Here is a 17975-nt window from a genome sequence, read left to right as displayed (position 1 = left end):
CTAATAGTCAGGGAAGATGACACTCCCAGTTTCTCCCATCGGAGGCTGCGGGGCGGGGTGGGGGGGGGTTGATTCCATACAAACTCCCCATAGAACTGCTTTATTTTTACTGTTACTCAAGGAGCATCTTCCCCAAGAACTCTCCAACACAGCAGGTCCTTGAAAAGCATACTGTATGCAGCATGTGTTTTAGGCCCCCCCCCCCCCCCCGCACAACCACATGCATTATTCTCAGGGTAATAAGAAAACATAAAGTGTAGGTGGTAAGCACAAGGTGGGGCAGGGCTAGACCTCCCCACTCCGCACCTGGGGAGAGATTTCTTCTCCCGTGTTGTGTGTGTGTTTTCCTCCTGGTCAGGGGGAGCTGCATAAACTTTTTAAGCCCCCCTTTTTTCTCTTCAAGGGCTGGTGGGATGTCTTTGGGTAGTGACGACTAGGGAGGGTGCTGATCGCTGGTTGACATAGTAACTCCTCGCCTCGCAGCCGGTGGCTCGAGGGGCTCTTCCGCGCGGCTGGTGGAGCTGCCTGGATGGACTGGCAGCAGGGACCCAGGCGAGGAAGAAGGGCTGCTAGGCTGCCTCCGGGTCGGTTTTGGCCCGCCTCAAAACGAGGACGCCGAGCTAAGGACTTTCGCCCCCTCGCCAAGAAGGGGACCCTCGGTCCACCAGGAACCCGGCTCGGGAGCAGGAGGGTCGCGCCCCGCCGGGTCTGCGTCGGGAGTGTTATTTTTGGGGGAGCGGCGGAAAAACAACCACCTCCTCTCGTCCCTTCCGAAAGCGCCACGGATTGCCTGAGGAGCCCGGGAAGTGAAACGCCATGAGCCACAACCAGCCTCGCCAAAACGGCTCGCCGGTCGGCGGGGCGAGGCGGAACGACAGCCGGGACTATCTGCTCATGGACTCGGAGCCGTGCGAGGAGAACTGCGGGGGGTCCTACGCTTACTTCCCGGCGTGAGTGGCTTCCCCCCGAGGGCAAGGGAGAGGGCAGAAAGGGCGGGGGGGGGGAAGCGTTGACACGCGCCGCGCAAAAGCGCTCTCTGGGCACATGGGGCGTAGGGGCGACAGGCAGAGTTGGGGGGCGGGTTGGGCGCCCTCCCCGCTCTTCTCCCTCCCCCCACCCCGCACCCCCGACTTAGTGGACAGGCAGAAGTTCAGGGAGTGGAGCTTTAACCCACCCTGGGAGGACCCGGACCTGTTGCGTCGCTCCTCGCGTTGAGCGCCTAGCCGGAGCGAAGGGAGTTTGCGCATTCGAGGGTGGCCAAGCGCGGCAGGGCTGCTCGCAAAGGGGGTTGAGGGGCCTAGGTGTGGGCGAAGCTGAGCTTCTGGGGCACGGCGGGAGGGGGTAGTAGTTTGGGAGCGGGGACACCTTTGGAAAGGATTTCTTAGGCGCGTTCTGCAAACATAATGGCTTACAAAACAGGGGAGGGGGGGAATCATGCAAAAAAAAATACATCATTCGCTGTGATCGCTCAAAGCTCGCTTTTGAGTCAGGTGAAGGGGTGTTTCTGCCCTCTATGGAGCATCTGTTCACCACAACAACTGAACAGAAGAGTTTGTTTCTTTGTTATCCCATCCTTCCTCCCAGGAGTTAAAAATGTCATGCATGGCTCCCTGTCCCATTTTATCCTCAGAAAACTCAGGACAGGCTGAAAGTGCTCGTGAAATTTAGGAGGGGGGTAGATTTTGTCCTGATCTATATAGGGTTAGGTGCACATGGGGTTTGTGGCGAGGGAAAGGAAGGGGGGGGTAATATTTGTGAAGTGTGTATTGTCAACCTGCAACACTGGTGCGACTGACATTTGTGGCACACCTGAACACGGAGCAGCAGGATTTGTAGATCTGGCGACAGCACAAGAATGGGGATTTATTCTTGTCCGCTTCACCCATGTTGCTCTTCTGGCTGCGTCACAGCTAGAGATCAAATCACACCAAAGGAAGGGGGAGGTTATGCTGTGTACTGTGTAGTATGTGCTGAAGTTGCCATACTTCAGATATAATTTGTGGCACAATTGCCATAAATCTTGGCTACCACTACAGTAGAGTATCATTCCTTCCTGTCCAGTGTTTTGAAGCATCCAATATCACAAGTTTCTTTCTGTGCACCAACATATAGGCATTAGTGGGGAGAAAAGTAGAGAGGGAACTTTGGTAAAATGTGTGTGAGGGCTGCAGGAATTGAAGAGCCAGTATCTTTTAAATGGAACTGGATGTGTGTGGGAGTGACAGAAATGTGGGACTAAGTAGAGCAGGTATGTTTAAGGGCAGAGTGAGAGAGGTGGCAGATACCAGTTGCATTTGTAAGAGGAAAGAGCAAGTTGCATTCTTCACACAGTATATAATGTAAATTTATCACTGACATTAGCCATGTTAGTCTATTGCTCCAAAATAAGTAGAAGTCTTGGTGACACCTTGAAGGCAAACAAAATTCCAGCTCGTGGAATAGAGATCATTTCTTCAGATGCATTAAATATATCCTATAATTTCAATAGTTTTAAAGCTACTGCAAGACTTCTGATCACTGACTTTAAATATCCCCACTAATCTTTAAAAGAATGCAAAGACATAACATCTCTAGTCAGGTGGTTATAACAGTGGTAAATGTGTGAACCTCCAGAAAACGGCTTCATATTGAGCCAGGTCATGAATCCATGAATTTCTGTGGTATCTTTCTTTGGCTGCCTGCAACTCTTCAGGATTACAGGTAGACAGGTGTCTCTTGCACATGGTACTTGAAATGGAACTTGTGATTGTCAATAGACAAGGTCATGTACTCCACCACTGAACCACAATTTCTCCCCCATAAATAAAGCTAGTAATCCCATTGCATGGAGTGGTAAGCTGCTGTACTGCAGTCAAACTCTGCACAGAACTTGAATTCGGTCCTGACAGAAATCGGTTTCCGGTAGCTGATTCAAGGCTGATAGCCTTCCATTCTTCTGAGATTGGTAAAATGAGTACACAGCTTGCTGAGGGTAAAGTGTAGATGACTAGGGAAGACAATGGCAAACCACACTGGAAATATAGTCTGCTTTCTAGATGTTGTGATGTCACCCCATGGGTCAGCAATCACCTGGTAATTGCATAGGGGACTACCGTTACATTTTAAAAGAAAGCTAGATGCTTGAAATAAGATTTCTAATCTAGCCTTTTCCTAGACATGTTAATTACCTCAACTAGCCATCTGTTGTCTACTCCAGTGAGCAGACGCTCAACAAGACTCAGTCAAAGTCTCCCAGACCTGCTGCCACCTACTAACTGGTGGTATCAGATTAAGCAACATTGATAGGGCTATGGCTCAGTGGCAAAACAACAACTTGGCATGCAGAAGACCTAAAGTTCCATCTAAAGCATCTCCAGTTACTAAGAGTAAGGAGCACATGATGTGAAAATCCTCTGCCTGAGATGCTGGAGAGCAGCTGCCCATCAAAGTATGCAGTGCTTGATATACACATGGTCAGTATAAAATAGCTTGATGTGTTACATGTTTACTATTACATCATTCTTACTTCAAAGTCTGTAGCATAAAAAGGAGTCTTTCCTAAAACATGCTTTTCTGTAACTGGTACTGGCATAGATTGAATCTGGAGCTTGCACAAGTAAAGTAGGAGTTCTTCTACTGCCCCCTTCTCAAATGTGCATGTCCTGCTCTTCCAATTCATGTGTATGTCAATCTTCACAAATAATTGTTAATGCAAATTAATGCACTGAATGGAAACAGATTTCTCATCTTGGATATCTTCTGGAGAAGACTGCAGATTGGGATATGTGGCTAGGGGAGGCAGTATCAAGAAGTGCAGCACAATGGTATTTTCAAAGGAATTTGGCTTGTAGGAAAAGGAGACAGTTATTTAGGCAATACATGCTGCAGAATACTTGTTGCTACTTAGCATGGGAGGATCTAACTGACTAACTATAATGGTGGATGTTATAAGATGGCAGGAGAGACTGACGGTGTATGACTCAGTACTGAGTACACTCTGACTCCCAGCCAAGCATGTCCAGCATGGGCCATTGACTTAGGCAGACCTGCCTGGTACACCAGGACAGTCACTAGCCAATCCTCTCTCCACGGTTGCCTTGTGACCTAAGTCTCCTCTGCTTCTGACTAATGGCATGCTGATAAGAGTGTGGAGGCCCTCCTCTAAGTCACTGGCCACACATAACAGCACCGTTTTGTGACTTGTGATTGCTATTAGTGGAAATTGGAAGAGCTAGTTAGAGATAGTTATGGTTACCAGCTGGTCCAGAGAAAAATGACACCTGCCTTACAGTAAGTCAGACCACTGGTCTATCTGGGTTGTGGTGCATGCAGACTGCCGGGACTCTCCAGGGTCTCATGCAAAGGTCTTTCACCTCACCAATCACCTGGTCCTTTTAACTGGGGATTGAACCTAGGACCTTCTCCATGCAAAGCAGAGACTTTCTCCATGCAAAGGACTTTCTCAATGCAGAGGTCTTTCACCTCACCTCACGGGGTCTCATGAAGAGGTTTTTCACCTCACCTATCACCTGGTCCTTTTAACTGGGGATGCCAGGGAGTGAATCTAGGACCTTCTCCATGCAAAGACTTTCTCCGTGCAGGACTTTCTCCATGCAAAGCAGTTCCCTGAGCCACAGGCCCTATCCTTTTAATAGAGGCCTAATGTCCTTTCCTTTTAATAGAACTTCAGTGGGATGTAATTTACCCGGTTATTTCACTCTATGCCATGAAAACATCCAACTGTCCATTTTCACACAGCAAACCTTTATTGAGGGGACAGGATATTTTTCTCTAGGCCACTTGTCAACCCTAGAGATACTCTCTGTGTAGTTGTGAGTTGTCAACCCCAGAGATACTCCCTGAGCAGTTGGTCTATGTCTCACTGTGATAGAAAAGTGAGAGTATCATTCATAATTGTAAGCTGCCCTGAGCAGGACTCTGTAGAGGCAGCAGAGAAATATTCTAAGTAAATAACTACCATTTCAGAATGCAAAGATGGACTCATGTGACTGATTGCTTGTTTCTGGGGGGAAATCCTCTCAGATTAGAAATCTAGGGGTAACCAGCTTAGTCCTTTAGTTTAGTCCTTTCCTTGGCAGTTTTCATGGGGTGATAATTGTATTGAGTGAGCCCCCATTTGAATTCGTGCAACCTGGATGCAGATTAATCACTGGAACTTAGCTTTTAGGAGAACAGCAAACAAATGTAAGGAGAAAAAACTACTTGTCGGTAAAAGTTGATGTATTTTGTGAACAGTCAGAAGCACCTAACATTTCTTCTCCCTGTGTAGCTGTTCAGTATGACAAATTCATATCCAAATGGAAAGTGAAAAGATTCAGAAAGATAAAATGTCCACAACCTATATATATATAAATATAAAATAGGGATCTTGGATGAACATTGGGAGCACATATTTCTGGATAATGAGACTGCTGTTGATATATTTGCAGCCACTGTTGGAACCCTTTCTGATGATAGCTCTTGTGGGTATTTTTTCCAAGCACCAGCAAATACATCTTTACATTGAATTTGACACAAAAGTATAGCACGTATAGAAGCTTTCTGTGTAGATGCAGTTGAAAGTGAATGGAAACATGGCTAGAAGATGTTTCAAGAACCAACTAATTCAGTGATCTGAGCAAAGCCTTCTGAGCAAAGCCTCTCTGCAAATGGGTAGGATCAGCAGCTACCTGTTCACGTGCATTCTCAGACGCTTCTACCTTATACAACAACCTGCCTGAATACCTTGTCTTGTTCTCATTGTTCTCTTATTATGTAATCCTAATGGAGTTTGCATTGTTCACTGGCTGTTCTGTGATGTCTGACTGCATTTATCCTGTAATCCACCTGGTGTTCCAGCAAGAAATGGGGACAATAAAGTAAATACAAATAAAGAATTGTTTTAGTTGCAGTTTACAGAACAGGGATATTTCTGCCAGGAATGCATTGTATGGGAGACAGAGAAGTGTGAAAGAAAAGAAAAGGGTACAAAAGAAAAGGGAAATAAGATATGCTGTCTTCAAAGTGTCAGAAATAGGAATATTTGCACAGTGTTCATCTGTCTAAGAATAGTTAGGAATAGGTATGAAGAATTCTTTTTAACTGAGTTGAAATTTTAGGATTTGTGGGAGTAAAGCAAACTGTGAGCATCGATCCATACCAGTACTTGCATATGTGATACATGATTTCCCCACCTTTCCTCTTCTGGAACATCCTGACGTACCCCTTCCTCCAACCCTGTCCTGGAGCAGGAGAAGTTTTGAGTGAGGCATACTGGGTTGTTGCAAGTAGGGAAAGTCATGGTCCTTGAGCATGATGACTTGCAGCTTTGGAAACACTTGTGGATCTAGGCTCTGGTATTTGAAGGGATAGGAATATGATATGGCAGAAAAGAGAAATGAACTCTTTCTGGTACACAGTGCCTGAGCAGGTCGTGGTAGTACTGGGAGAGTGAGCATGGGAGGAGTAGATGTCTAACAGCTGAATTTAACCTGTATGTAAAGCAGCAGTTATTCTGTTTTGGCTGTCCTCCAAGCACTGTCGTGGTCCTGAAAACATTTCATTTGTGCTATGTGGAAATGATTATAGACTGGATGGCAAGATGCTGAGCCCCTTGGAAATACTGACATGAAGTTCAGAATGCAGGTTACTAATTTTCATATGAAACAGGCACCATAGCTGACAAAACTGTCTCCCCATCCATTGTCAAAATAACTCCACTCAGTATTAGCCACCTTTTTAAGTCCATTGAAGTCAGTTGACTTAGAAAGGATCTTTCTAGGATTGCATTTTATGCATTCAGTAAGACTCAATGCAACTGTGAATGTGTTGGGCTTCCTATATAGTATCAGTAAGTACACCCCTCCCCCCACCAATTATACATTAAAATCAAGGATATGGATGTTTAACGCCGTCTACACATTATAATGTAATTGAGTTAAAAGTCATCCCCCATATAAGGAACCAGACAAGAATCTGAAACATGTTCTGATGGCTATAAGAGGTTAAAAATCCTACCTCACTAATTCTGTCCTTTTATGTTTTAAAAACTTATTGTTATCCATCTCTCCTTGATTTATACTACTTGAAGTTATCAAGTTATATTGACACAGGTAGGCACAGCAACGAAGTGTAGTGTGCACCATTTTTTCCCTGTATTTTTTGGATTCATGTTTATTGGACCTGATTTTTTTTGGAAAAGCTGAAAAAAGCTGAACAGCCATACCAGTAAATAAAGTTTTTCACCTTTCCCCAGATGATCTGAAAATGTCCAGCTCCATTAAAGTCTCTGGGGGATTTGGGAAGGGCTCTGGGACGCTGTTTCAAGTTAGAGGCACCAAATGTGCAGTATAGTCACAGGTGACTCTCCTTAGAAGAACCTCCCAAGTTTGTGGGTCAGGGGGTCTAATTCTGTGAGCCCCCAAAGGGGCTGCCCCCATTTATCCAATTGAGTTTTCAGTTTTCCAATGTAAGATGGAGGCACTCCTTTTGGGGGCACAAAACACAAACTTCATAAACTTAGGGGTTTGTCTGAGAGAGTCACCCGCAGTTGTGTCACAATTTTGGTGCCTCTACCATGAAAATCAGCTGCTGCCCAGAGCTCTGCACAAATCTCCCATTAAATGCAATTGCAGCTGAACATTTTCCCAGGCTGCATCAGTGGAGGAACCAGGCTGTTCCCAGTGGAGGAAAAAACAGCCTTCTTGGGCTCCAGGGAAAAAGAAAAGAGGCATGCATTTGAGCAACCACCGCAGCTCAATGCATCCCATACCAAGAACCACCATAAGCCTAACAGACCAAACCAGAAATCAATCCAGTAGAACCACAACCCACTGCATTATGAAGCCAACCAAAACCAATGTTAAAACAATACAGAAACATGAGAAAATCAAAACAGGAGACACTTTTGCCAGCTCAGAAAAAACCTGCAAGCCAATCCAGTGCACAGATGCCCAGCAAATCCCAGGCACACTGGCAGCAAAGATACCTTTAGTTTAGTTTAGCCCTTAGTGTCTCCCATTGCGTCTTTTGGCAATTGCGCACACATTTGTGTTGATTTGATGCTGTCTGTGTGACAGCCAGTGTCAAACTAGCATCTGCTTGACCTTGGCTTGAAACTCCAGTCTGCCATGGAAGATTTCTGAGTGACATTGGACCAGTCACACAATCTCAGCCTAATCTACTTTACTCAGCCTCATCTACCTTATCCTCATAAGGATAAAATAAAGGACAGGGAAACAGGACAAGCCACTTCGGATCCCCTTTGGGGAGGAAGGCCGGGTGTGAATGAAGTAAATGAATGGATTGATGAATGATGGCATGGTGCAGCAGTTGATGATATGACATCATGCAAACAAGACCATGAGAGTTCATCCACACACAATCAGATTAAATGGCAATGTGGCAGTCTGACTCTGAGGAGGGGGAGAGCAAACAAGGAAAAAATAGTGTTGGAAGGAAGCAGTAGCTAGGGAAACAAGAGGACATCAAACAATAATGAAACAGCATGAATGTACAGTGAGTATTTTTTCCGTAATCAGTTCAGTTGCAATATTGCAAAGCAAATATTGAGACTAGATAACATTTGAGATAACCTTGATATCACTGTGATTATTCACACTTCGGGCCCTGCTGCTCCCACAGAACACCTCTTGAGGTAACATTTCTGTATCAGTGTAGACCTTAACAGAATTAGGCGACCCAGTTCACAACCCGAGATAGCTGGGGATGGTGCCACTACCAAAAGGGTGGTGTAACTAGGCTGCAGTTTACCTGACGGCAAAACCCAGGTGAAAGCTGACTAAAGCATAAGAACATAAGAACAAGCCAGCTGGATCAGACCAAAGTCCATCTAGTCCAGCTCTCTGCTACTCGCAGTGGCCCACCAGGTGCCTTTGGGAGCTCACATGTAGGATGTGAACGCAACGGCCTTCTGCGGCTGTTGCTCCCGATCACCTGGTCTGTTAAGGCATTTGCAATCTCAGATCAAGGAGGATCAAGATTGGTAGCCATAAATCGACTTCTCCATAAATCTGTCCAAGCCCCTTTTAAAGCTATCCAGGTTAGTGGCCATCACCACCTCCTGTGGCAGCATATTCCAAACATCAATCACACATTGCGTGAAGAAGTGTTTCCTTTTATTAGTTCTAATTCTTCCCCCCAGCATTTTCAATGTATGCCCCCTGGTTCTAGTATTGTGAGAAAGAGAGAAAAAATTCTCTCTGTCAACATTTTCTACCCCATGCATAATTTTATAGACTTCAATCATATCCCCCCTCAGCCGCCTCCTCTCCAAACTAAAGAGTCCCAAACGCTGCAGCCTCTCCTCATAGGGAAGGTGCTCCAGTCTCTCAATCATCCTTGTTGCCCTTCTCTGCACTTTTTCTATCTCCTCAATATCCTTTTTGAGATGCGGTGACCAGAACTGGACACAGTACTCCAAGTGCGGTCGCACCACTGCTTTATATAAGGGCATGACAATCTTTGCAGTTTTATTAGTGACCATTTCTGGGTTTTGCAGTAGTGACCATTTCTGGGTTTTGCATCCATGGAACTGAGGGGCAGCTGATGCCAGCATCCTTGCCTTCTCCACTGGCAGGGGTGCCTCTGATGCCAGCGAAGGGGTCAAAGATGCTGGTGCAAGGCCACGTTGCATCAAAGCAATAATTACTGGGACCCTTTGGATGGGGCTAATAGTCTTGTAAGTCTGTTGGAGTCAATGGATGTGACTCTGCCTAAGATTGTGCTATAAGACCTGCTTGGGAGGTCCTGATAGTCCCCTTTAGTATGGAGCTAATAATTTATGAAACTGGAATGTTATCTCTAGGAATGTTCACCAGCACCCATCTCTATTTGGTTATTTTAAAAATTATAGATCTTCCGGTTTAGGCATACATTTTGATGTGTTTCATTGATTGTTTTATGCTGCTGTGGGATACCTTGTTGATTATTTTGCTATTTCAGTTCTTTTAATGTTGCTTTTCATAAAGACAGCTGTGAATCACCCACCGGCTGCGGTTGCATCTGCGGGTGGGATGGGTGGAGCCAAGGTGACCGCTTCCGCCTAACTGAGGGCGGAAGCGAAGCCCAGGTCATGTTGGGCCAGGGCTGACATCACCAAAGGGGGAGGGCGGAATGACCCTTTAAAGGGGAAAGCCCTTCTTTGTTCTGGCCATGTGCTCCGGCCAGTCGGCAATTTGCCCACCCATCTCTCCCAGGGATTTATTCTGTTGTTGCATGTTTCGTCATAGCCTTTCAGCGGTGGCGCATGGGTAGTGATCTGGAAGTGACAACGGTGGCAAGAGGCAACCGCCCTGCTGTACCAGCAAACGGGGATCACCACTTGGCAGGAGCGTCCACCCAGCAGAGCCCTTCAGTGGAGCGAAGCCCAATACAGGGCATTTGCCCATTGGAGCTTTGCTATGAAGCAGACAGGTCAGATCAAGACCCATGCTATGCCTCACGCTTCTGTTTGGTTTGGTTAATAAAATGGCTATGGCCAAAATGTTTATCCCAGCAAAGAGTCCAGTGTGGTTATTGGAGAGGATTCACCCAGGTGGTTCCCACCCTCAGAAGGCAATGGCCTTTCCAGTTGATCTGAATAGTCAGACAAGTCAGTATTTAAATATATTTTCATATAAATATTACCATTTAGCATTTTTTCTACAAAAGCAGACGTTTCAAAAAAATCTTGACCTAGGCTATGATTCTGTGAACATTTGCCCAGGAGTAAGCCACACTGAATAAAATGCGGCTTACTTCTGAGTAGAACTCCTTACGCTTGCTCCCATAGTCTCTTATTAGAGGTATCCAAGGCAACCTAATTGTAAAGAAGAGTCTGAATTTCTATTTTAATGGTTAGATTTGAAAAATAATTAATTCATTTAAAACATTTATGCTGCCTTCCCACCTGATCAGGGTCCCAAGGCGGTGATCATAAACAATTTAAAAGTAGCATTTAAAATGATAAAATTATTCAATAAAACTCATACTCAAAGTGATACCAGGACAAAGGAGCAGAGCCAATAATCAAGGGCAATGACAAAATGAGGTGGATCAAAATTAATGACAAGATGTGGAATCAGAACAGGAAATGAAAATAATGAGTTATATCAGCTCCTCTCTTACATAGGTGTGGGTTAAAACGAAGACCAGTAGCAAGTGAATTTCTAAAAGGCCGAAATACAAGAAGGGAAATGAAGTACCATATATACTCGTGTATAAGTCGAGTTTTTCAGCACATTTTTTGTGCTGAAAAAGCCCCCCTTGACTTATACATGAGTGAGGTGTATTTTAAAAAATATGTTAGGGTTTTTACTTTGTCAGCCGCCAGGGGACGCAGTTTTTAGACTAGCAGCACCAACATTTTAGGCTATCATCAAGTGACACTCCTGATGATTCTAGCCAAGTTTGGTAAAGTTTGGTTCAGGGGGTCCAAAGTTATGGACCCCCAAAGGGGGTGCCCCCATCCCCCATTGTTTCCAATGGAAACTAATAGTAGATGGGGCTACCCTTTTGAGGGTCCATAACTTTGGACCCCCTCAACCAAACTTCACTAAACCTGGGTGGTATCATCAGGAGGGTCTCCTAAAGATACTCTGAAATGTTGGTACTGCTAACATAAACATTCCCCCCCTGACAGGTTGTGTGAATGTCCCTTCTAGAATGACACCTGCCATGTGCAATTTTTAAAATATGAACACTAAAAATAATGAACTATTCTTTTAAAAAGCAGGGTAGTTTTGAGTCACAGTGAACAGGCATATTCATTCCAGTTTTTATTGTAAGATCCATTGTTTAAAACCCTTTCTTACAAAAAAGTTAAGGTTTTTGTACTTTTAAAGTTATTGTTGAGACCATATTGTTCTTGTTGATCCTCTTTTCCACTTGCAGAGCTAGTTTACTGTTTTTCTTTGAAATAAATATTCAAAAACATTTAACCTACTGATGCCTCAATTAATGTAATTTCATTGGTATCTATTTTTATTTTTGAAATTTACCAGTAGCTGCTGCATTTCCCACCCTCGACTTATACACAAGTCAATAAGTTTTCCCAGTATTTTGTGATAAAATTAGTTGCCTCGACTTATACGTGGGTCGACTTATACACAAACATATACTTATACACGAGCATATATATGGTGCTGTCTTGTTTTTTTAGTATAAGGTAACCCTTCCCATTCCACAACAGAACTGTCCAGAGTGTGAATCCCGCTGTCCATGGGGCTGGTTGACACGCACAGTCCTGGCTTGGGTAAGGCAGAACTGGGGCAAGGAGGCTATCCCAGTCAGGCAGCAGAGGCAGGGGGGTGAGGCGCTCAGATCGAGGCCAGCTCCCTGGGTTCTTAAAGGGCCACGTGCAAAAGAAGCGGAGCAGGTAGTGTTGGTTCGCCCCCACCCCGCAGATTTTCTTAGAAGAAAAAGGCAAACTTCAACTCGCTTTTAGTAAAAAAGAACTGTGGCAAATATGGGTGAGGAAGTGGGTAAGTGGTGGTTGGATGTGTGAAAGGGCAGAGTGGGGTGTGTGAGGATGAGCTGGATGTGGATGAGAGTATGTGTGTTGTGTGGTAGCAGTGGGTGAGGCACAGAGAGTGAAAGTTACCTGCATGTGAGGGGGGGAACCCCACCTGGTGTCTCACATGGCAAAGTGTGTATGTGTTTCACTTCCACTCTTATTACCTAACAGTGTTACCTTTTTACTGTTTTCAATGCTCATCTCTGCCCATCTGCACGAACATTCTAAGCCCTCAGGCCACAGACAGACAGGCTGCATGAACATTCTAAGGGTGACAGTTAAACAGAGGCAGCTTCATGGCCTAGTGCACCAGGAAAAAGACGTTTTACCTGGCTCAGGTATGGACGTTCGGCGGTTTGAAGGTCCAAGTGCCTGCCAGCAACAGGGAGGGACGTCCTGTGAAAATTTGGGGGTGATCCGTCCAGCAGCTTCTGAGGGAGACCATTAGGGACAAACACACTGTTAGATTTTTATATATATAGATGGTGAAATGCTCAGAACATACCTTTTGGTTGCAGCTGCAGAGAAGAACAATAAGGAAAGGAACGCTCTTCCCTTGTTTTGGCATTGGTGGCCTAGGATTTATGTCTTTAACTTGTGAATCTGGCATATTTGTGTTGGGGAAAAAGAAACTCATTAAGCCCTCTGCAAGATAAGAGGTTAAAACAAATCAGTTAGATTTGACCCAAATGCTGCAGCATCTCTCAGAAGCGGAATCTTAATGACTTCTCACCAAAGCTGAAGGAATAATAAAAGTTGGTATTATGGCAGGTGTGGAATGATCAAGTGTAAAACAAGCAGGTTAGCCTCAAGTGAAAAAACGATGGCTTTTATTTCCCTACAGTTATTTTATTAATATTATGTCATGCAAAGAGAAGGGCATTGTCGATGATGTTGGGTAGAAAATCCAACGCTATATTTTTTCCCCATGGGATATTTTCTGCCTTACATATGTAAATATTTTCTGTGTTTTTATAGCTAGCAGGGCTGTTGTGCTGCAAATCAGTCATGTTGGATGGGGCTAAATGTGGGGTATGGAGTATGAACAAAGTCCAGTGCTTTTATATGGGCCATCTGCCTTCTTTTGCTAACGTCACTTAAATCTTAAAATTACTTATTTAAACTTGAATGAGAAATATTTTCTGGATTTTTCAAAAATTCAGATTTTCCCAGAAAAGCAACCTCAAGCTTCCCATATGCCCCAAAGTTTCACATAAGCTGTTATCATTTATTTATTAAACATATGTTAAAAGTCTAAAAAAAAATACTGGCATATGGTTCTGTTGATTTGATTGTACTTCAAGATGCCAAAATATTCAAACCCGAGAGTCTGGGAGCAGCGCGCAGGAACTTACTCTCTGCCGTACCAAAGCAACAAGTCTAATACTAGCAAACATCATTATGTTTTCTTCTTGCAGAATGTAGGCTGCATATGCAAGCTATATGTACTTGTGTTTCCTTGCATTTGTGTACATAGATACAAGATGTGTACTGTGTTCATTTAGGAAATGTGCTGTCTATTCACAAACCAATGAAGCTGGAGTTTATGTACGACAAGACTTTTTCCACCAAACAGAAATAATCAATCAATCAAGCTGTCTTTATTTATGTTCCCCAAATAGACAGCTTACTACAAGTCTTGACTGTGAAGGTACAAATTATTAAGCTTTTCCTGTAATCCTTCCAGAGACATGTGCCAGTTGCTTCCAATTAATCACAGGAAGATCGTATTTTCATGCTGTCATATTATAATAGAATGGATCTTCTTCCTGCTCCAGATGCCATGCAACTTATACTCAGATCTACCATTTTCCTGTATCAACCAGGCTATCACTTCCCCCCCCACTATCTTATAGGGGTTTTGTGCAGTTACGGCTTGCCACGTGGCTGTTTGACTTGCAGTGAGGTTTTCTCAGTTTTCTGTTTGCACAAGAGATTAGGCTGGAGTACTCACTCAGGTACTCATTTTCAGGTCCATTCAGCAGAGACAAGCTGGTCCAAAACAACAGCTTTTATTTGCAAGGAAGGCACCTCTTACAACCATCAGCAGAAGCTACAAGGTCTAGAAACTGAAACCAAGAGCTCCACCCAATATGACCAAACTAACAGCCCTATCCTGACCATGGCTGTGGCAGCCCACCATTCCCAAGAAGGTTTTCCATGTGGTGTGGGAAGGCTAAAAACACAAAAAAGCCTTCCCATTTCTGGAAAGACCCCATTGGGCTTAATGGACTTAAGTCACCCAAAATATGATGCAAGTCCCAAGGCCCGTCTGCTTGTCCAACAGAGGCAGCAGCCGACTGAAAGCCAATTGGCTCCTCCCCTGGACCACTCCCACTATGCCAGCAGTAGGGGTGCAGTATTGCTGGCATAGAGTTCAGTGCCACATCCCGCCACCACAGAGCGCTGTGATGGCCGCCTGCTGACAGTTTCACCCCTCCACTGGGGCAAGTCCCTCAGGGAGGGCAAATTCATCAGTGAATCATAATAGGGGAGGAGCAGAGTGTTCCATTATATACATATACACTCAATGCATGTACCACACTAGCAGAGCCCTGTTGCCATTGCTATTTGTACTTTAAAAGGGCCCTTCTTAAGTACTCCTGCCAGTCCAAAAGGTTAGATGTTTGAATCCTGCATGCCTTGTTCTTTTCCTGCAAAGCCACCTCCACTTCTCCTTTGGTGTCTGATAGCTCAATAGACCAGTCCCTTGCTTCAGCGTTAGACCTACCACATTTTATAAAAAGCACATAAAAACCCTTAAAGCCCTTCTGATCATTTGGAAATGGTGGTCAGAAGAGCAGGAAAACCTGCTTCTGGGTGAACTGGTGAAGATAGGAAGGAGCAACAAAACCCAGCTAGAGAATTATGCCTCCTGTTTAACTGTTTTGCGTAATGGGGAAAAGTGAAGCAACAGCAAAAATGGTGCTTTGCCAGCATTTAGAAACTTCACAGTTTCTCTGCTCTGCCCCGCAATGGCTTCAGGAAGGGCAAAAAACAATGCATAGAGGAAAGGCTACAGGGAAGGAGAGGAAAGCTTGCCGTGAAGAAGAATGCAAGTGCATGAATGCACATAGATTCAAAGGACACTATAGATTAAGAATTTCATTTTAAAGACTACCTTAGTGCACAGTTGTACATTTCATCAGGGTTGGGGAGTGGGTGGGCTGCTATGTATACCTGTATTCTTCTGCAGTGTTATCCTACAGAGAGCAGTAGATTGAGATGCTACTAAAAACCTATTCAATTATTTTCAACTATCCAGTCTGTTCTGAGTCATTGCTCTGTGACTTGTTGCTTTGACGTGTCACTGGTGTGATATTTTAAATTTAATTAAGTAGGCATGCAAGTAGAATACATTATTGATAGAAAAGAAGCACACAACTATATACTGATGTAGCCTTTCAGACAGAATCCTTAACATATAGCCTTCTCTGAACAGATTAGAAAGTGGGGAAAATTAATAGTCTGATAGTTACTGGGCAAATGGTAGATCTGCGTATAGGTTGCATAGTATCTGGAACAGGTGGAAGTTATGTTGGATTAATATTATGACCGCATGAGAATATGATCTGTGAAAATCTGATCTTCGTGACATTAATTGGGAACAAATTGCACATGTCTCTGGAAAGATCATAGGCAAAGCTTCATAACTTGTACATCTACAGTCAGGACTTATATTAAGCTGTCTATTTGGAGAAAATAAACAAAGCTGGATTGATTGATTTTGCTGTTAGCTGAAAAAAGTATTTTCTCACATATATAAACTCCAGTCCCATTAGGCTGAGTATTAGCAAAACATATCCTAAATGACCACAGTATATTTCTTATATCTATGTGCACAAAATGCAAATAAATACCAGTAAATATAACTTTCATAAGAGCTTACATTTTGCAAGAAGGAAATGCAGAGATGTTTGTAGCTGCTCATTTAACTTTCCCTACTACAATGCAAACATTGCCTACGTGTGTGAAGAGAAGGGACATGCATTTGGATTTGTTTTAACTTTTTTGCATTTGTTAATAACTTTATTCATTTTTTTAACTGTATTGCACAAATCCCTGATCTGGCTAGCCCAATCTAGACTGATCTTCTCAGAACTAAGCAGGGTTGACCCTGGTTAGCATTTGGATGGGAGACCACCAAGTAATACCGTGGTTGCTATTCAGAGGCAAGCAATGACAAACCACCTCTGATTGTCTCTTGTCTTGAAAGCCCTGCAGAGCTTACCACATATTGCCTGTGACTTAAAAGGGGGAAAATGCACCATGGTTGGAATCTTTAGCTTATTTTCTCATTCATTTCTATTGGGTTCAGTGGGTAACACTATTTTCGGGTCTGTCCTTTAAAAATTCTGCCATAAAATTCTTAGGGATTGTGCTTTTTACCCAGCAGATAATCCATACTTTATCTAAGTCATATAGAAGAAACTTCTCTGTTACATAAAAAAAAGTTAAGACTGCAATCCTAAGACCTGGAAGTAAGACCTGTGAAGGCCATCAGTATGTTGATGACACCCAGCTATACTTATTGATGCGTGGCCGGCCTGATACTGCCCTGGTTGTTTGGGCCAGTTGTTTGAAGACTGTAGTGAAGTAACTGAGACAGTCAGCTGAAACTGAATCCTGTGAAGACCGAGACTGGGGAGACTTAAGTTGGGGGTTCCAAGCTTCCCACTTTTGGTGGTCTGGGACCCTCGTTCTGCATGACCACCTCTTTCAATATACCCCAAAAGAGCAGTTCACTTATCAGGCGACTCAAACCCAGTTCTCCAGATTAGAGTCCACTGCTCTTATCCATTCTTAAGTACCTTCCAGCATTGGCTTGTGGGGTAGACCACAGGGAATATATGTTCAAACTCATTGAATAGGGGCGAGCAGAACTTCTGGGGCCACAAGACTGTGCAGGTGCAGAGCTATTCAATGGTTCTCATGGAACCTGGTGTGAACATGAATTGTTTATGTCATTTGCTGGTACTCAGTAGCTTTTTGATTAGGCAGCGCTTGAGATGTAGCTCTAGCAGCTCTTCTGCCACTTCCTAATGCCTTAATTGGATTAGCATTGTTACTATTTCCTCAGTCCCATAGTAACTTGTGTGCAATTGTAAAACAACCCACATTTTAATGGGAAAAATCTAGTCTTGCATTGGAGTAAATACTGTAATTTGTTATGCAAAATCTGCATCATCTTGACATAGAGACAGACAATGGCAAACCATCTGGTGTAGTGATTAGGAGTGATCTGGAGAACCATGTTTGATTCCCTACTCCACATGAGCGGCAGCCTCCAATCTGGTGAACCAGGTTTATTTCTCCACACCTACACACAAAGCCTGCTGGGTGATCTTGGCTAGTCGCAGTTCTCTCAGAACTCTCTCAGCCCTACCTACCTCAAAAGGTGTCTGTTGTGGGGAGAGGATAGGAAAGAGTTTTTAACCCGTTTTGAGACTCCTTATAGGAGAGAAAGACAGGGTATAAATCC

At 44.0% G+C, this 17975-nt stretch overlaps 1 protein-coding gene across 1 annotated transcript in view; it reads left to right on the top strand.

The window, feature by feature from the left end:
- The first annotated feature begins 496 nt into the window (after window positions 1–496).
- TRPC6 (transient receptor potential cation channel subfamily C member 6) overlaps window positions 497–17975 on the top strand; it is a 103815-nt gene continuing 86336 nt past the window's right edge. The window contains exon 1 of the mRNA XM_048494032.1: window positions 497–950. Coding sequence (XP_048349989.1) covers window positions 817–950 — 134 coding nt within the window. The 5' untranslated portion in view covers window positions 497–816. The remainder of the gene's footprint in view (window positions 951–17975) is intronic.

Source organism: Sphaerodactylus townsendi, linkage group LG04 (assembly GCF_021028975.2).
Source record: "Sphaerodactylus townsendi isolate TG3544 linkage group LG04, MPM_Stown_v2.3, whole genome shotgun sequence".
In the NCBI taxonomy this organism is placed as follows: domain Eukaryota; kingdom Metazoa; phylum Chordata; class Lepidosauria; order Squamata; family Sphaerodactylidae; genus Sphaerodactylus; species Sphaerodactylus townsendi.
The sequence above is the reverse complement of the archived record's forward strand: the minus strand, read 5'-3'. Positions and strand labels throughout refer to the sequence as shown.